Here is a 20,955-nt window from a genome sequence, read left to right on the forward strand (position 1 = left end):
CTTAACTTAAATGATGATGGCGAGAAAGAGAGAACTACTGCATGGCAGTGATGAGCTGAAAGATTGCATTACAAGTGTAATAACGTATTAATTTACTGCCCAATATGGGCTAGGAGCTTTCCAAACAAATAAGGAGACATTCCCCCTGCCCAAGTGACATTACAACCCATCTAGGTGAGATATGGAGGTGGAAGACAATAAAAACAAGTGACTGAGTGGAGATACTCAGTATGGGACTTGTAAGTCCACCTTCATTTTTTCTTCCCCTCTGTGTCTTTCTCATCATGATGACTTCATACAGGTCAGGATGGGGGCAGGGGGAGGGCTAGGATGAATGTGCCTACTAGAAGAAGCACATTTTAAGCTGAAATTTGAAAGAGGTGAGGTTTGAAAGAGGTGAGGATGGAGAGATGGCAGACCATGTCAGGAGAGAATTCTAGGCACAGGGGGATGCATAGAAGGAAGCACGAGAAAAGAACGGGAGAATGGTGTGCAGTGGCTATGATTTGGGTGCTTATATTGGTCTCAGGCAGTCTGATTACATCCTAATAATATTCATGCCCCTATAAGATCTCCTACATATGGGGAAAAAATAATTAAGAAACTCCATCACATTCCTGTTGCAGAGTTCTTGATTCATGTTCCCAACAAGGTAGAGGTCAGGGTCTTACAGAAGCCTGGTCTACACTAGGCGTTTAAACCGGTTTTAGGAGCGTAAAACCGATTTAACGCCACAACCGTCCACACTAGAAGGCACCATATATCGATTTTAATGGCTCTTTAAACCGGTTTCTGTACTCCTCCCTAACGAGAGGAGTAACGCTAGTATCGGTATTAACATATCGGATTAGGGTTAGTGTGGACGCTGATCGACGGTATTGGCCTCCGGGAGCTATCCCACAGTGCAGCAGTGACCGCTCTGGACCGCAATCTGAACTCGGATGCAGTGGTCAGGTAGACAGGAAAAGCCCCACGAACTTTTGAATATTTCCTGTTTGCCCAGCGTGGAGCTCCGATCAGCACGGGTGGCGATGCAGTCCGAAATCAAAATAAAGAAAGAGCTCCAGCACGGACCATGCGGATGTGATCGCTGTAAGGGCAGGCAAATCCGTTCTATCAGCGCTCCGTTACAGAAGATGAAATTCAGAATCCTTTTTTAAAAATCTCCAGACAGATGCCATAGCAGGGACTCAGTGCACTGCAGCGTGACAAGCGTAACGGAAAGCCAAAGAATCAAATGGACGCTCATGAACTGGAGGACTGAAGCTATCCCACAGTTCCTGCAGCCTCCGAAAAGTATTTGCATTCTTGGCTGAGCTCCAAATGCTTCTAGGATCAAACACAGTGTCCGCGGTGGGTCAGGGCATAGCTTGGCAATCTACTCACCCCCCCACCACCACCCCCAGAAGCGAAAGGGAAAACAATCCTCTGACTCTTTTACATGTCACCCTATCTTTACTGAATGCTGCAGATAGACACGATGCTGCAGCCGTCAACACCAACATCCTCACTACCCCCCTGCCATGGGTGGCTGATGGTACAAAAGGACTGGTAACTGTCCTCGTCATCACCCTATTGGCACATGGGGCAGTAACCATGCTGACTAGCATCCGTCAGGTCGATCAAGGGCGCCTGGCCCTAATTTTTTCTGGTGGATGGTGCAGTATGGCTGGTAACCATCGTCATCATAGCAACAGGGGGCTGAGCTCCATCAGCCCCCACCCTTCATGTGTAAAGAACAGATTCAGTTGCCCCTGGACTAGCAGAGGGATGCTGGGCTTCTCTCCTACACACTGCTTAATGTCCTGTCTGGACTATCATAGCAGCTGGAGGCTGCCTTCCACTCATTTCTCACTAACAAGTCACCATGTCTTTTTATTCTTGCATTCTTTATTACTTCATCACACAAGTGGGGGGACAATGCTACGGTAGCCCAGAAAGGCTGGGGGAAGAACGGAATCAACAGGTGGGGTTGTTACAGGAGCACCCCCTGTGAATAGCATACAGATCATAGTTTCTGCAGGATCTGACACAGAGCAGCTGTGCTCTCTGGTTCTATGATACAGTGGTTATCTAGTACACTTGCCTATATTCTAGGCAGGACTGATTCTATTTTTAGATACTAAAAAGGAGGAATTGACTCAGGGAGTCATTCCCAATTTTGGCTTTTGCGCCCCTGGCTAAGAGCAGCCAGGGGCACTTATGACAGCAGCAAATGGGACAAAAGGACTGGTAGCCATGATCATCTTAGTTCCAATTTATGGAAGGGTTTGGATGGTGAAGTATGGCTGGTAACCATCTCTGCTGTCATGCAAAAGCAAAAGCATGCTGCTGTGTAGCGCTGCTGAATCGCCTCTGTGAGCGGCATCTAGTACACATACGGTGAGAGTCACAAAAGGCAAAACAAGCTCCATGATTGCCATGCTATGGCATCTGCCAGGGCAATCCAGGGGAAAAAGGCGCGAAATGCTTGTCTGCCGTTGCTTTCCCAGAGGAAGGAGTGACTGACGACATTTACCCAGAACCACCCGCGACAATGATTTTTGCCCCATCAGGCACTGGGATCTCAACCCGGAAGTTCCAAGGGGCGGGGGAGGCTGCGGGAACTATGGGATAGCTAGGGAATAGCTACCCACAGTGCAACGCTCCAGAAGCCGACGCTAGCCTCGGACCGCGGACGCACACCACCGAATTAATGGGCTTAGTGTGGCTGCGCGCAATCGATTTTATAAAATCTGTTTTACAAAACCGGTTTATGCAAATTCGGAATAGTCCCGTAGTGTAGACGTACCCAGAGAATATAAGAGTTATGGCTTTAAATCCTTGTGAAGCCCAAGGGTCCACAGAGCCCTTTAACAGTTGTTCCCCAAGAGCAGCTATATTGCAGAATAAGAGGTGTAGAACTAGAACTATTAATGTACATTTTAAAGTGCTTTGTGGTGTTTTCAGACCCTTCTGATTGTGTGAATTGCTTTATTCTCAGTTTTCCTTAGTTGTGCTCCAAATATCACAATGTTTTAAAAAGAAAAAGGTCTCGTTTTCATGGAAACCTTCTCCAAAATGTTCCTTTCTCCACCTTATTCCTGAATTTTTCCAAATATATTTTTGAGACATATAGAAGTGACAAAGTCTGGAAAACTGAAGAAAATATATGTAGGGCTGGTCTACACTGGGAACTTACATCAGGCATAGCTACATGTCTCAGGGATATGAAAAATCCACACCCCAAGAGACGTAGTTATGCCGACATATCCCTCAGTGTATACAGCGCTAAGCTGATGGAAGAATTCTTCCATTGACCTAGCTACCGCCTCTCGAGGAGGTGGATTACCTACGCCACGGGGAGAACCCCTCCTGTCCGTGTAGGTAGTGTCAACACTGAAGCACTACAGCTGCAACACTTTAAGTGTAGATATATCCTTAGATTGCTTCAAACTTGATTCTGATTGCAAGTCAGTTATGAACAGCTCAGCTCTGGTTCTGTAGGATTAGGACATCAGAGGAAACTCAGTCAATTATCAGACAATTCACTTTAGTTTATCTGCATACTACAATCTTATTGGTAAAAATGTGGTAAACATCCTTTTGGATTTTTCCCTGTACTCTGTCATCTAGTGAATCAGACTTATCTCCTGGCTGTCATATAAACAGCAAGCTAGATTTTATAGCTGAGGCAGCTTACCTAGCCTTGACATGACATTTTAAATTGTTAAGTAAAGTAAAATCATTTTTGTGCTATGCCATCCTTAACTGGAGTTTGTTGATCTCAACTAGCTCCTTTAACACTGATTTTTTTAAATGAATATATCCATTAAATATGTATGTAAAATGAACATTGCAAAAACCCCATTGTCTGCTCTAGTCTTGGCTGTAGTCATGTATTAAGCATATTTCACAATTATTGAAGTTTTGAAGTACACATTTTTTAAAATTATGTATGTTACACTTTATATTTCATGTTGATAAATCAAATACATTAAACACACTAAAAACCGCATGATTGGATGAATTACATCTGTCACAATCTCTCCACCTAGTCCCATAGTCCTCCACCAAACATTGTTCAAAAGTGTCCTGAAATCAAACCATAGTTTTGAAAAGCACCTCTGAAATGTTTCTCCTGTTTTGCTGTTACTAATGAAACACAAAAGTAAGCAGAAGCAAATAATGATATTGAATACTAGGCATCTACCTGATAGCTGCCCTCCACTTATTTCTGAGCATGCACAACTGACAAACAGAAACATCAATGTTGTAGTAGTAGTAGTTAGAGCTGTAAGCAAACAGCGCTTTTCACACAATGTAAAAAAGCAAGGTCTATCCCCAAAAGGCTTCCTATCTAAGAACCTGATCCTGCAAGGTGCTAAGTTTCTTTGCCTTCTGGTTCCTGAGCAATTAGGATGCACTTGGATTACATTTTTGCAGCTTTTCTCCACATCTGTGAGGACCAGAAACTTAGTTTAAAATGCCATCATCAATTGACTCCAGGAGCTGGGGCTTTATGAAAAACACCAAATATCACAATACTCATGATAAAACTGTCAGTTGACAACACAGCATGATGTAGCTGCTCTCAGGACAGAGGTGTTGAAGGAGTCCAGGAACAAAGCCTGATTTAATTGTGGATCCGCAAACTCCACAAGGATTTAAAGCTACACCTCCAGTGGCTTCAGTTTCTCAACACCTGGCTGGAGCAGACAGGATCAGCTCCAGAGGACGAGTTAGAGAGCATATGGAGGTGTGTAAGGAAGAAGAGTGGAGATAAAGGTAAAACACTTGCAAACATGATTAAATCTACATACACCCTTGATGACTTCTCAAACCACTTGAGTTTTTCTCCCAAGATTACTACAAAGATAGAATATGCTGATGCATATATAAACCTATAGATCATCAGTACCTTGTTCAAAGTTAAAACGGAGATTATTTTAAGCACCTTACCCCATGTTTTGCAATTTCATGTCTGTTTCCATGGGGACTGGAGGAGCACCGTAGCAGCTGGCAGCAGGGCTGTTAAAACTATTGTAAATTTCAGCTGTGACTGCCAGTGAGAAAAGTAAATGCCATTTTTTTTCCAAACACTACTTTACAGACTTTAAGCACCTTTAGGGTCCTGTAGACTCCTAAGTGTTTTAGCTTTTACTAGACAAACAGTCAGGAAAACACCATCAAGATGCTTAATGCTGCTTCCCTTTACATAGAAATAATTATTGTAGAATGATGATATTTTTCAACCAGAGCACTCATAGCAGTCTTCCATGCAGCTAGACTTTTCACAAATTAGATTTTTACTGCAATTTTATATTTCTATACAGATATGATGGATACAGGAGCAAGGATACGTGGTGTGGTATAAAGGTTTGACTGCCAGAAGTTTCAAATGGCTGCCTTCCTCAGGAGAGGAGAAAACCATATTTAAATATTGCATTAAGAAGTTAAATCTAAGTAAAGTTACTAAAGCTGAGATTTTCAAAGGAGCCAGGCACCCAACTTCCATTGCAATTCAGTGAGATTTGGGAATCTAACCCCCTTGGTCTTCTTTCAAAATCCAAACCTATATTTTTCAATATTTAAAAATGGTTTAGCTATTTCTGTGATAAGGAGAAAAGGCTCATTCTCAGTCATACCCATCCCCACATATTTATTAAAAAATCTGTACAATTGTGGTAGACAGCAAAGATCTATAATGTTCAGAAGGAGAGCTAGCCTCTAAGGAGATGAAACAGGCTTAGAAGCACTGCTGCCTCCCACTTCTTCCTCCACCTACAAAGGCAGGAAATCAAATATACGGGATATGCTCACCAGCCTGACATTTCTAGCTTCTTATCCTAATAGACAATCCTTGGTCATTTCTCTTTTAATTATTCCAGTAAGGTGGATTCTACCAGTACTTCCTGGCTTAAGGAATTAAAATACTGATTGTCCTTTGAGGGGAAAAAAAAGCCCTACATTCTATATAACCTAATTTGAGGATTATTCCTGTAGTATTGACTACAGTGAAAGCTTTTCTGAGAAGACAATAAGAGTTGTGCCTGTGGAGTGCATGACTGAGCTCTTTATTAGACAGGTTAATTTTGGTATAAATAAGATGAGCTGGAGACAAACCCGATCTTACCCCCCATTCAACTATAAAGGTCCTAGGGACTTCAGTAGATCTGGGATCAGACTCAAGAGCAAGGCAATTCCCAAGTGTAACAGAAAACATTAGACATTAAGGGCTTTAAAAGCCCTTAGACCAGTTACAATTTCTAATTTCAGTTTGTATTCCTCAGATGTGGTACCTAAAAGACAAAAGCCTTTATACCTAATAATTTCAATTTAAACAAAGGAATGGACAGCTAAATCCATTACACCAAATGTACTGATATGTCCCTGACTTTCTTTTAGTTAGCCATTTTGATGCTATTAGAGAAGCCAAGCCAGTTCTTCTTTAGTTCATTTTTAGATAACTTTATACTAAAACACTGTGACAGTGTGGGGAACTAGCACTCTGAGCACTTAGGCTTCAGTCAGTGCCCCTGGAGAAAGCTGACAGGGATGTGTAAGCTAACTGGCTAATTAGTGTGGGAGACTGGGTGAGCCAATTAGGCCATCAGCTGAGGGGTATAAAGGACATAGGAAGGGTACAAGTAAAGCTGACTGAACTCAGTGTGAACAAGAAGCTCAAGGAAAGGACACTTCTGTTCTTCCCTGGCCTTGTGGGAAGGGGCTGAAGGTAGAGAAACATGGTAACAATGTTGTTGAATGGGACTATACTGAGAATGGGAATGTAACTAAATCACACACAGTTGCTACTCTACACAGTGAGTCTGAGAGTAGTTCCTACAGCATCTGAGAATGGAGATGGAGTGTGCCTTGTTAAACACAATAAATACTGTTAATTTTTATATCTCATTCTGTTATAGGTACTGCAGGCAGCACCTCCTCTAGTCAAGGTTGCCCAACACTACTACTTATAAAAACCTCTCTTTAGTTGCTTATAACTTTGCCAAACTTTAAACATTCAAGCTAAAATTTTCCTGTCTGTCTCAGCCATATATAAAAATTAATTTATCCAATTGGTTCAGCATTTCTAAGAACAGCATTAGGGGAAATTATGATGTTTTGTCCATATTAAAAATTCTTACAACTGTTTCATTGAAAAGCACTAGCTCTTCTATGTTTTGGAGCAGAGACTCCAAACTTGGTGGGCAGGCAGTGAGTGGTCCCGAGGTTAAGGTGTGCATATTGTTTTTCCATAGGAAAAACTTCCCAAATTTGGTCAAGTTATAAGCCTTTGAAAACTTCTGATAGGTACAGATAGGAATCTGAAGCACAGAGAGGTTAAGGTCAAAGTCAGAGGTCTTGTAGAAAAATGTGATCATGTAATTTTAAAACTGTATCATAATGCATGAGCACAGGGAGACTGAATGAAGGTTGTACAGACAACCTTAATCCTGACATTTCCTAACCTCTGTGTGCTTCATTTTGCAACCCACAATGTTTTTTTAAAACACTTTAGTGTTATATTTTTTCCTGTTTGTGCATGCTAGGGAATGTGGAGTCCCATGTATTTTCTTGTAATTTTCTTTACAGTAAATCCCATTGGTTTTGAAGTAAAGGATGGAAGACTCATATTGTGACAGTCTGTACCCCTATGCTCACCCCTTTTATAGGACTAAGGTAAAACTTGTACAAAATATGCCTTATGAGGTGTCATTTGAAAACTCATGATTTGCTGATCATTATTGTCTTAGTAAAATACATGTGGCAACATTGTATATAGTTATAAGATTCCGCTGTGTGATATTATTGAGGCATGTTCCAGCACTTATGCCTCCAGAACTTAAGAAGCAGGGGATGTTGCCGCAACCCCTGGCTTGAAGTAGTTTCCATTATATACAGGGTTTACAGTTTGTTTCAATGGCTCTCAGCACCCCTGTCTGGGGGGCAATCACAAACCTGTTCCGCAGAGACAAAAGGCTAACCAATGCCTCAGTCAGGTGTCAATGAGATCAAATGGACCATCACCTGATTAAGTGACCACTCTTTGGCAGGAGAGATGGTGTGGGCCAAAAAAAAAAATCTACATTTTGACAAAAAAGCAGCTTGAGGTTCTGTCCACACATACTTTCTGTCTCTTGGGCCTCAGCTGGAGATGATTCTTGGGCAAGAGAAATGACTATAAGGCGAGAGAGCAGATGTCCCAAACCATCTCTCCCTTTCTCTCTACCCACGGAATCAACACTTGAAGAACAAAGGAAGCAGCACTGGACTGGGGAGGAATCCTGACTGAAAGATTCAGCCAGTAAGACTGTTGGAACTTGTGAGAAAGACCTTTGTTTTGAATTCACTTAGCTTGTTAAATCAGGTATTAGTTGTGTTTTACCTTTTATTTCTCTGTAACCAATTCTGACTTTTATGCCTGATTATTTTAAATGACTTAAAATCTATCTTTCTGTAGTTAATAAACTTTTTTCATTATTTTATCTAAACCAATATGCTTGGATGAAGTGTTTGGGAAAACAGGATTTGTGCATATGAGTTTCTGCTAATGAAGTGATGGACTTGATATGAGCCTGTATTGTAAGGAGGGTTCTGAGCAGAACTGGATGCAACATTTCTGGGGGAAGTCTGGGACTGGGAGTTTGTTTGTGTTGCCCTGCAGTGTAATTCATGAGTGGCTGGTTATAGCATTCATAAAGTATAACTGGGAGGAGGCTGTGTGTGAGCAAGTCAGGAGTGGTTGTTCTCATGGTGAAGTAATGTAAAAGGCATCCCAGATTAGAATATTGAGGGGACACAGCTGTTCATCAGTCCAGATTGTACTCTGGGTAATGTCTCCCACACCTCATTTTTTAAAACAATTTAGAGGGGGGAAAGCATTTGCACCAGATTAGCTAGAAATCCTGACAATGTTGAGTTCATGTCAGATATAACTATGCCAATTAATAACCTCTGATTAATCTAAAATATACTATATATGGTGCAGTTCAATTTGGGGAAGACCTTGTTTCTTGTCAGAAAATCATTGAAAAGCATCTCCAGATGGAAAGCTATAACAAGTAGCTAAAGCTGCTACATTTTTAGAAAACATTGTAGATGCCAAACCAGTTTTCTATACAAATAATAGCTCTTAAATCTAACAATTTCAGAGCAGTGGGGAAAATTGCTCTATGGATGTGTTCTGTCTGTTGGCTTTTGTAAATAATCACAAAAGCATGAGGAACACTTCTTTCTTTTCAAGACCAACTTTACAGATAGCTGGAGTATAACACTGAAATGCTGTGAAGCATTTCAAAGGTTAAACCAGAAAACATGAAAAGGGATGTGTGTGTGTTGTAATCAAGGGCAAAACTAAAATGTGGATTTATCAAAAGCAGTTGCCTTATCACTTCTATATCAGTTTGGATTAAATTCAGCAACATATTTTTTCTTGGGCTACACACAAATGTATTAAGAAATATTAGCTGATTTTCCTACTTGGGGGACAGTATCCTGGAAAAAGATTTTGGGGTTGTGGTGGATAATTAGCCAAACAGGAGCTCCCTGTGTGATGCTGCGGCTAAAAGGGCTAATGCAATCTTTGGATGTATGAACAGGAAAAACTCAAGTAGGAGTAGGGAGCTTATATGACCTCTGTATTTGTCACTGGTGTGACTGCTACTGGAATACAGCATCTAGTTCTGGTATCAACAATTAAGGGAAAATATTGGAAAAATTGGAGAGAGTTTTGAGAAGCACCACAAGAATAATTAAAGGATTGGAAAATATGCTTTCTAATGAAAGACTCAAGGAGCTCAATCTATTTAGTGTATCAAAAAGAAGGTTAAATAATAACTTGATCAGTCTATAAGTACCTACATGGAAAACAAATACGACAGTCTGGCAGAAAAAAGAATCACAAGATCTAGTGACTGGAATCTGAAGCTAGACAGACTTTCAATACAGCATAATATTTTTAACAGGGAGTGTGATTAACCACTGGAACAAATTACTAAGTGTTGTGCTGGATTCTCCATCAGTGGACACTTTGTAAAATTAAGAATAGATCTTTTCTAAAAGAGATGCTCTGGTTCAACCACAGCTATGGGACCTGAAGCAATAATTAATTCAAGGAAGTCCTATGGCCAGTGTTATGCAGGCAGTCAGGCTAGATGATCACAATGGTCCCTTCTGGCCTTAAAATCTAATATTCAGGTTTCATTGAAGGAAAAATTTGAACTTTGTATTAACTGGCAGAATGTACAATGGAGGGAGGGCTAGCTCATTGGTTTGAACATTGGCCTGCTAAACCCAGGATTGAGAGTTCAATCCTTGAGGGGGCCATTTAGGGATCTGGGGCAAAAATCTATCTGGGGATTGGTCCTGCTTTGAGCAGGGGGTTGAACTAGATGACCTCCTTAGGTCCCTTCCAACCCTGATGTTCTATGATTCAATGAATGTTTTTGTATTTATAGTAAGCTTTCACCTTTGATTTGTAGACAACTGTGTCTTTAATTCATTTTGCTTGTCATATATATAATTTTGTCACTAGAAATGTATGTCTACTTTTTGCTTTTTTTAAAAAAAAAATAACCCTGACAATTGTGATCATATATGAAGAATTACTTATGACATCTCATATCAAATTGAAATATTAATTGACTCTTTATTTCAGGAAGTAATTGGAATGTCTTAAGAGATCTCCATAGCAACCATGCTGTGCCAGTAAATATGAGTGCACCAGAACAACACTGTAATTGCTCTGAATATACTAACAAACAATGATGGAAAAAACAGGCAATACTAAAAAAAAACTTGTAAATGTTTATACATCTATCCTATTATAAAAACACTGCTTGTAAGTACCCTTTTTATTTATAAACATTCTTTGGCAATGTTTCCTCACTTGGAAAGATTACTTTTCTCTTTAAACGTATAGAGTCTGTTCAGAAAAAAATGCCTTCTAAACTATATTGTGAGGCTGACTTTCTAAAGCATTTTACAATTGTCTTACTCATTGCTCCTGTTACCTCTTAACATTCAAAATGGGGCACAGTGTGTTTCTATGGTTCCAATCCTGCAGCTGCCTAAATCAAAAAATTCTAGTAGAGTTCATGGGAGTTCCATGGACATAGCAGCCACATAAGCAGGCCCATATTCAGCTAATCGGTTGAAAGTACTAGGTTTTACTGGATTTTGCAATATCAGTCCCAACACCACTCTTACTTTACATTCCAGTCACATCACAACACTGCTTAGTAATTAGTTGTAATGTTGTACCTGTAGCATTTAATAGTTATATTCTGTACTCCTTAATAATATGAAAGAGATGCCAGTGTTAATAATTCTTCAATGTTAATTACTTTGAATGGCTAGTAAAGGCTTATTAGCCAATAACCACTAGCTTTTTAATATAATTTTCTCATACTTGGTAGATCTTATAGAGCAGTGGTTTTCAATCTGTGGACCATGGAGCCCTGGGGCTCTGCAGACTGTCTAAGATTTCCAAAGGAGTCTGCACGTCCATCTGAAATTTGTTAGCAGTATGCAAATGAAAAAAGGATTAAAAACCACTGTTTTAGAGCAAAAGTAGAGCCTCAATTTTGACCTCACTTACACAGGTGACATCAACAGAAATTCATAGAATCATAGGACTGGAAGGGACCTTGAAAGGTCATCTAGTCCAGTCCTATGCACTAATGGCAGGACCAAGTATTATCTACACCATCCCTGATAGGTGTTTGTCTAACCTGCTCTTAAAAATCTCCAGTGATGGAGATTCCACAACCACCCTAGGCAATTTATTCCAGTGCTTAACCACCCTGGCAGTTAGGAAGTTTTTCATAATGTCTAACCTAAACCTCCTTTGCTGCAATGTAAGCCCATTGCTTCTTGTCCTATTCTCAGAGGTTAAGAACAATATTTTTTTCTCTCTTCTCCTTGTAACAACTCACATAAATAAAGGCAAAATTGTGCCCTGAGGGTTCACAATATATACATAATAATAATCTGAACCTAATGTATCTAATGTGAAATTCTAGCCCTGCTGACATCAGGAGTTTTGCCATTGACTTCAATGAGCCACTATTTCACCCTGACAACTTTAGCAGTTATTGACAAGTTTATAATGATGTAAAACATTGTCACATACAAGGAAACAACCCTTGCTGGTGTGCTTGAAAACAGGGAGTAAAAGAAAATTAGGGTCATATTCTGGTCCTGATTAATCAAGATACTTAAACATGCGCCTAACTTTAAGCATGAGCGCTCATGTGCTCAAAGTTAGTCATGCACTTAAGTACCTTTCTGAATCAGGACCTTTGTGCTGCCTCAAACCTATTAAACTTCATTGGAGCTCCATGAGGTGTAAATCGGTGAAGAATTTGGCCGCTAAAAATTCTTTGAGATCAACAGTATTAAGATCTGGAACAACATTAAACATATTAGTGATGAAGACAAGCATACAGTACTTCAAGACGACTTAACATTCAAACTTATTGTCCCTCGAGGTAAAGAAGTAATGTATGATCATCTTAACAGAAGTGAATGTAATTTTATGATATTGCACTCTAACTTATACTCGTCCAATCTTCTGAGCTTTGCTCTTGTCATTCTGCGACTACCATGAATGTGTCACCAGAAGCTGAAGTTTCATATTTGTAGTTATAGCAAAGAAGCATCATCATTAACTTCTGTTTTCCTTCTCTGTTCTTTTAAATGAGGCATTATTTCTTATTAACAACTATCCTATTTTTACAGAGGGCCTGCAAACCCTCTGTGTCAGTCACTCCAATTGAAATCAATAGGATTTCCATATTTGAATGACCATGCAGGATTGGGTTCTATGTATGCTCATTCTTGCTTATCACACTGCATGCAAATAGCAATGGTGAAAATCACATTGCCCAGCTACTTAACAGAATGTGTTTATCAGATGTGTCAGCTTTGAGTACTTAATCCATCCTTTTATCTGTGAAAGCTGAGATAACAAGACTGAAATTAGACAGTACTCCTAGATCCTGTAAATTGGAAGTCAGACTTGTTCACGCTTTGGTCCTAGATTGAAATGACAAGGTAGTGCTGGCCCTCTCATTCTACCCAACCAGATTTCCAGCAATCTCTGCGCAAGACCTTCCTGACTGTGAATCTCCCACTAGGAGAGCTCCTCTTGTGATGGGGGTGAAGGAAAACCAAATTACACTCTGTGATTCAATACTGTCAAAATAGCTTTTCAGTTAGAGACTGCCCCCAAACCAAATCACTGTAAGATAGCGGAGGGGGGATGGGGGGGGTATCTAGATAAGAAAACTACTCAGATGAGGTGTACAAAGCACACCCTATTCTGCCACCTATAATGCATATGTAGGTACTGGAGGCATTGGTTTAACAAAGGAAACATGCATGTTGGTGGCTTTGTGAAAGCCGTTCTCTCATATGTCAAAAACTCCAAGAAGATATTTCTAACATCCAAGTTCATGACACTAAAACTGCATCAAAATGCTATCTTGGAACTATATTTCAGGTTGATGAAGCATATGCAGGGTTTTTAACATCTTTAGTGTGTTGTCTGTTACATGCACACTTCCTTTTAACTTTTGATTTTTCCATTTAAATCTTAAAATCGCTGTTCCACCTCCCCTCTCCTCGGACAGGTAAACGTTCTGCGTGCTAACGATGCAAGAGGAAAAAGCACAGCACCAACATGAGACTTTCACAATCTATGGACAGAAGGCTCAGACAGCGCACAGGTGAGAATTCGGGTTGGGGAGCAGTCTATGATCCACACAGGTTAACTTTCTCCCCGTATCCATGGGTCTACTGCAAGATATTGTATAAATTATAGGTTTACACATTATAAATGACAAATCCAATTACCGCTAAAGCAGAACTGCTCTCTCCAGCACCAGTCAGGCAACTGGAAATTCAACAGATGACCCACCACGTGTGTGCACGCTAGGAATTCTGCCGTATCAGCTGCATACATCTTTCGATCATCTCTCAGCCCAGAGAAGTAAAGTGGTGGGGTTGTGACACTTTCAACAGTAGACCTTATTTTAGTGTGTTTGCCTTCCCTGTTGTCCATTGTGCACTTACTGACAAACCATAAGCAGAAGTTTGCTTTACACAAACACCCCCTCAATAGAATTTAAAATCGTTTCGTTCACACAAACACACACACACACACACACACACACACACACCTCTCACAACTCTTTCTCCAAGTTCCTGGAGCCTCTCTCCCCCAGACAGGTGCCTGCAATTGACTAAAGAATGTCCAGTCAGACAGGATCAGTCCTAGCTCTCTTCACTCCCAAAGCAGAGCCGATCCCTGTGAAATAAAAGTTGCTTTCCTCAACCCTCGGCTGTGACTTGCAATCACCCTCGGCGCCTGGGTGCGGGCCGAGCCGGGGGGCTCTGGGGGTGCACCTCGCTAGGCTCTGAGCGGCGGGGGCAGCCAGGAGCGGGTGCGGGACCGCACGGTACTCACCATCCTCCTTCTCATCGAACACGGGTCTCTTGGAAGAAGAAGTGGTCGCTCCCATCCTTTTCTTCCACTTGCCCCAGTGAAACATTGGAAGAGGAGGCGAGCTGGCATCCCCTGGCGCCCGGTGATCTCGGCGAGCCTGGCGCGGCGGCGGCGGCAGCAGCAGGCAAAACCCCTTCAAGATGGATCTGTGCGTACGCGCCTCCCTCTCCTCCCCTGGGCGCCTTTCCTCACGCCTCGCTCGCCCAGGCTTTTGTCTGTCCGGCACGCATGGCCCCGGCCGCAGAACCTGCCGCTGGCTGCACACGCCCAGGCGCCGAGGGGAACTGCTGCCTCTGCTCCCCGCTGGGTCCTGCCCGATCGGCGGCTACTGCAGCCGGAGGAGCCCGCTGGCGCCAGGGGATACGAACAGCGGCAACAGAATCAAGCGAACCCCTCTCCTCCTACCGCTCGGCAAGGGCAACGCAGCCCCAAGCCATGGGCAGCCCGAGCGTCGGGGCCGGTGCCTATGTGAATGTGCAGGGCCCGAAATACGGCTAGGTGGCGCCCGAGCTGTGCGAACGAGGAATTACCTTTAACCTTTTGAGCTCATCGAGATGCTGACTTCTGTGGGTGGCTTTGATGTAGGGAGAATTTAATGGGAGCTGAGCACATCTGCCCCCCCCCCCATTGCGATTTGAATGGTAGTCAGGTGTTCCACAGGGGGTGCGAATAACAGCTAAGGAACAACATTTTTCTCCAGCATGGTGTTAACAAGGAAAAACAAGGAATGGTAATACAAACATGAGCATCACCACCACCACCGCCACTCTTCAGACTTACCACTAGTAACTGGTGGTAGAAAGTCATTGGGTATTTTGGTCATTCGCTTACCTAGCTTTCACACCCATCAATGACTCCACTCTTTTTTTTATGGTGTGCTATGAAAAAAATACACAAGTTCAGTATGGACTTTTCTTCCCTGCAACATAGTATCCTACTGCTTTACAGTCAGAAGCTACAGTCTGCTCAGAAATGCAGCAAAAGGTCCTTTAATAGGAAGAACAATGTTTAATCGCTGTTTAACAGGCTAATTTTAGTGGTACATTACTATCAGATAATTGTGTATTTCAAGCAAGTTAAATGTAGTGTGGGGCCGGTGTGCTCACATTGCAATAATTCCCCCAGTATACTATGTAGATACAATTTTTAAAAGGCTGCATTGTTCTTAATTTTCATTGCTAATTAATTCACAGTGGTTTTCTAGTCTCTTGTTTAACTGTACATTTAGGTTGCACTCTGCATAGCAAAAATTTGTTCACAATATTATGGGGAAATTGTACTCGGCATGTATGTTAGACAAGTTTTTAAACTTCTTCATTGTTGATTTTCAGAATATAAAGATATTGTTAGATGACTAAAACCAAAAATTAATATTTTCTGGACCTATAGGAACACTCAGATATCCTCTTTGTCTATTTCTTTCTTTCTTTACCCTATACTTGTAATTTGATGTGCACGTTCTGAACTCAGATAACTCTCAGAACAATCAGATCCATTTGTTTTTTCCTGCATTTAGATGATTAATGTTCATCTAAGCCCTGATCCAGCACAGCTTTTAAACACGTTTAATTTTAAGCATGTGAGTAGCTCCACTGAAGTCAGTGGGACTACTCATGCTGGATTGAGACCACAGAGTCTAATTCTTTCTACTTATACAGACCCATCATCTACTGACGTCCAGGAGAGTTTTGCTTGATGGGTCAGAAGTACAGGATCAGGTTTATAATGAATGTCTCCTGTGCCATAGTGTACTTTAGATGTATATTCTCATTTACTTTGTTTAGGCCATTATTAACATCAATGTAAGTTTTGCCTTTGATTTCAATGGGAGGAGGACTGAGGTTTTTTTTTTTTTTTTTGCACTTCTGACTCACACAAAGCTCTCTCTGGACTCAAGCATTTCTTATGCACTCAAAATACAACTGGTTTCAATGGGACTATTTCTTGAATAAGACTACAGGATGAAGGTGATGGTCCTGCTCTAGTATTATCAATTGTGCCAGGACCAACTTCATTATTAGCAGATATGGCACTATTTCATTATTTTTAAACTCATACATAAATATTACAACAAATATGAAAGGCAATTGGACTACGTTATTAATAAGTTTGTTGCCAATGTACAGTTATTTATGAAAGCTCAAAAGTAGAATATCTTATATTAGTCACTACTGATTTTTCCACCCTATTAAGGCAAAGACAGAGACATTGATTTTTTTTCTTCAAATTTTGTGATAAACTAAGGGCTTGATTTAAACCTTTGCATATCTCAGAAAATCAATGTTTTATTTTATGTGGCTTCCACAGCCTCTTACGGATTTCTTTTGTAAGGACATATTTATTGAATTGGGTCTGAAGATATTATATGGTAAGTTTCAACAAAGAGAAAAAAATGCAGGCTGAGGTTAGAGGTATAGGTTTGAAGCACTGTCACTCAGATATCATGGTGCAGTACAAGAAGCTGAATAGAATAGGCTGCTACTGAGTGGCAAAATCCCCAATTCACTTTGGTTGTGTAAAGAGGGGAGTTACTCCACTGTGCACATTTGTAGATACATATGGAAGAGAAAAATGGGGTTTCTGTATTCCAGGCATATGTGATAAGCAGCATGCTGATTGCTTAAACTAGTATGAGAATGACTATGGAAGAGTCTTTCTGCTAGAGCAGCGGTTCTCAAACTTTAGTAACCCAAAGACCCCCCTTTTGATTTAAAATTTTGCTGTGGACCCCCAAGCTCTCTGCTCAGCCCCTTGCCCCACCCCCACTCCACCCCTTCCCCCAAGGCCCGGCCACCACCTAATCTCTTCCTGCCTCCGCTCCACCTCTGCCCCTCCTCTTCCCCACCTCTTTCTGCCCCCTCCCCCAAGTGCACCCCATCCCTACTCCTTCCCCTCCATCCCAGGGCCTCCTGCATGCTGCTGAACAGCTGTTCCCCGGTGTGCAGGAAGCACTGGGAGGGAGCAGGAGGAGTTGATCATTGCAGCCCATGGACCCCCGGAGTACCCTTGAAGACCCCAGTTTGAGAAACGCTATGCTCGAATAAGAGGCCACTCTCCATGCACATGATTCACAGCCAACCAAATGCAAGTGCTGTATTGATTGGTTCTGCTGGGTAACCTGCACAAACCATTGTGAGATAGAGAACTGAGAGTAGTAGCTTGGGAGTACTCCTCTCTCACCTGCATGTTCTGTAGGTTTTGGAGTTGCATGAGAGGGAGCACAGCAGCCATGTAAGGAATACACAGTAAGAGTTTCTCTCAAATTATTCCTGGATACCACACGCTTTTGAAATGCCTACAGGGTTTATTGTTTTTATTGTTGTTCATTGTTCCATAGTCCACAAGACAGTGCTAAGACTCAGGGGTTCCCAAACTTCGTTGCACCACAACCCCCTTCTGACAACAAAAATTACTACACGACCCCAGAAGTGGGGACCGAAACCTGAGCTTGCCCAAATCCCGCTGCTTTTTGTTCTGTGGATTCCAGGGGGTTGTTGTTTTTGTTTTGTAGGGGATAGACCTCAGTATTGATGCAAACATTGTTATTCAAAGAATTATTCTAATTTTAAGTTATTACAAAATTGCCTGCACCTTTACTGAATTTTAGGAGATACAATTATTTCCATACACATGATGCATGTAGAATATGATAGCTCATGTGTTTAAAGGGTATTTGTTTTTGTCTCATGAAAATAAATGTTCATGCTAATTAAGGAAATTCCTAGGAAATCCTTGCTTTCTGTCAACCAATAACAGGTACCCAAAGTATCAGAGAAGATGACACCACCTTAGCTGTAAAACCATATTTATTACCTCCAAGTGTGTTTACACTGATTCTAGGATGCAGCTTTTGCTTTAACATTCTGTATTATTTTCTTTTATGCTATGTTATGGAAGTTATATGTAATTGTTGGTTATTGTGTTTCATGCTTTGTACAAAATATTTGATAGGCATATTTAATTGTAAGTTGTAAATATACTGCAAATGGTAGGTTGTAAATTTGTTTGCCTTTTGACCAAATGGTTTCCAATTGACAAAAATGTCTTCTCAAAGAACAGGATACTACCCTCTTTGTACCAGTCACCTGTAATGGTTAGTTTTGTTTTACAGTAAATTATATATCTGAGTGCTCAGTTCTTGCTTTCACTGTCTTACTATTACATTCTGTGGGGGAAAATGTCATTTTGGGGTTCAATCCAGGTCTCATTAATTGCCATTTTTCTCTTTCTCTATGCTGCTTTTTAGGCAACCAGGACTTCAAATGTTCTTTGAATTGATTCCATGATTCCCAACCCTTTTTCTACCTCAGTGACCCTCACATTCTTCTCAAAAACATATTTAGAATGAAACTGTGATCATATTGTGAAAGCTGCCTCATTTTTTCGCCCAACAACTTTGTTAGTTCTTTCTCCTGGAAGATTTAAGACTTTCTGCCACCTTCATGGAGCACATTTTCGACAACCATTTTCATCTTACACTTCATTGCAAGACTAATGGGTGCTTTCAGAATTACAAAGAAAAGCAAACCTTCTAGGCAAGAAGTAAGCAATGCTTGTAAGTTTGTTCAGTACCATTCAGAACTCTGGGGAACAATAAACCCTCATTAAAATTATATTATGGGCTTACTCCTGCTCTCAAGAAATCAGCTATACATATGCATGTATGACTCCAGCTCATAAACACAGAGAGATTCAAAAAAGGCTATCAGCCTGTCATGCCAGAATTTCAACTCACAGGGGGCCTGATCTGACTCTTATTTAAGATAATGGGAGTTTTGCTATTGTCTTTAAATGGAGCAGGATCAGATCCCATATGTGTAAGATCTGCCAGCATAATTATAGAGGTTTTTCTTTTTGCAGAGTGAAATAGACATTGCTATAAGTGTTACAAATCAGGGCTTCACTCCTGCACTCTTTACTCAGCCAAAACATCCATGGATTTTCTACTGGGAGTTTTACTTGAACATGGTGTTCAGGGTTGGGTTCCAACCACTATTTTAATTGCTTTATTGATGCTTTTAGGAAAACAATTCAATGGCTTACCTGGAATAAGATTATCCATGCCCTGAATGGTTGTTGGAGGGGAGAGGGAGATTGTTTTTGTTTTTTCTTTCATTTTGATTTGGAACATGGCATTCTTCGCTCTTTGTACTTCTACCCCGGAAGTAGTGGTGTGCCATGGCAGTGCCATCTTTCAAATCAGATCATTGTCCTGATGACTATGGTTATTAAAGATAAAAATGTGCCATGAGATAAAAGTAGGAGGGACTGAGTTTAGAAGAGTTACTCCGGATTGACACTAATGCAGCTGAGAGCAGAATTTGGCCCATTAACCTTGCCATATTCCAGCTTGATAATTATGTTTTGCTTATAAAACTTCCTGCTACAGTTTCAAATGGCAAAACAATATTCTGTGCTTCCTGCCCTAAACTAACATTTGAGAGAACTACTTGGAGACTAGAGATGTGATTTATTTATTTTATTTATTTATTTATTAAAGCTCCATTGAGAGATATTGGATTTAGACAGCAATTGAGAGGGACAGAGTAGAAAAATGTCAGATTTTGCTACAGTAACAGTACCACCTAAATAAAGCAGTTGTCACTACACTTTAAACTGTTCTGTAGTATTGCTGTTTTCTTTTAGACACAAGTTCCTCTTACAGGTGAGTTCTGCCGCTAACAGGTGACTATATTTCACTAGCAGGTGAAGTGATGCCTATGTACATGTAAAGCACTTTGGGATCAATAGTGTCATATAAAAATTATAGTGACTCACTCTGTGGTCTTGAACAACTGTTAGATGCTGATTCTTATTAACCTCTAGTTTTACATCAGTGTAGCTCTATTGACTTCTGTGGGGTTGCTCCTGATTTTTACCCTAGTATAAGTGAGAAGACAATCCAGACCTCAGTCTTTTGTCTCAGTTTTCTCACTTGTCAAACAGATGATAAGGAGTTTGATTCTCCACTGTATACAGCTTGTGTGGTCATTTACACCTGTGCAAAACTTGATGCAAAATGCATTAATGCATCAATGCATTCTATTTTCTCTGTTTTTTGCAGCTTTGTGGCCACATATTGCTCTCAGATTATATATGCAAATATGTCAATTAACTTCAGTGAGACCTGTGCCATGAACCATGACAATATAGAGCAGGGGTGGGCAAACTTTTTGGCCTGAGGGTCACATCGGGGTTGCAAAACGGTATGGAGGGCTGGGTAGGGAAAGGTGTGCTTCCCCAAACAGCCTGGCCTCTGCCCCCTCCCACTTCCTGCCCCCTGACTGCCCCCCTCAGAACCTCTGACCCATCCAACCCTCCTGCTGCTTGTCCCCTGACCACCCCCTCCCGGTACCGCCCCCTATCCAACCCCTCCCCTCCGCTCCCTGTCTTCTGACTGCCCCAACCCCTATCCAACCCCCCGTCCCCTGACCGCCCCCCCCCAGAACCTCTGCCCCATCCAA

At 41.2% G+C, this 20,955-nt stretch overlaps 1 protein-coding gene and 1 long non-coding RNA gene across 2 annotated transcripts in view; one reads left to right on the plus strand and one right to left on the minus strand.

Annotated features, from left to right (window-relative positions):
* The window catches only part of STK32C (serine/threonine kinase 32C), a 231,397-nt gene extending 216,581 nt beyond the window's left edge, over nt 1-14,816 (minus strand). Inside the window, exon 1 of the mRNA XM_039482508.1 lies at nt 14,453-14,816. Coding sequence (XP_039338442.1) covers nt 14,453-14,537 — 85 coding nt within the window. The 5' untranslated portion in view covers nt 14,538-14,816. The remainder of the gene's footprint in view (nt 1-14,452) is intronic.
* On the plus strand, nt 10,645-20,067 carry LOC120369331. Its single transcript, XR_005583082.1, has 3 exons — nt 10,645-10,822; nt 13,617-13,712; nt 18,738-20,067. It is a non-coding gene; the product is annotated as an uncharacterized LOC120369331 (long non-coding RNA).
* The last annotated feature ends 888 nt before the right edge of the window (nt 20,068-20,955 follow it).

Source organism: Mauremys reevesii, linkage group 7 (genome assembly GCF_016161935.1).
Source record: "Mauremys reevesii isolate NIE-2019 linkage group 7, ASM1616193v1, whole genome shotgun sequence".
Taxonomy (NCBI): domain Eukaryota; kingdom Metazoa; phylum Chordata; order Testudines; family Geoemydidae; genus Mauremys; species Mauremys reevesii.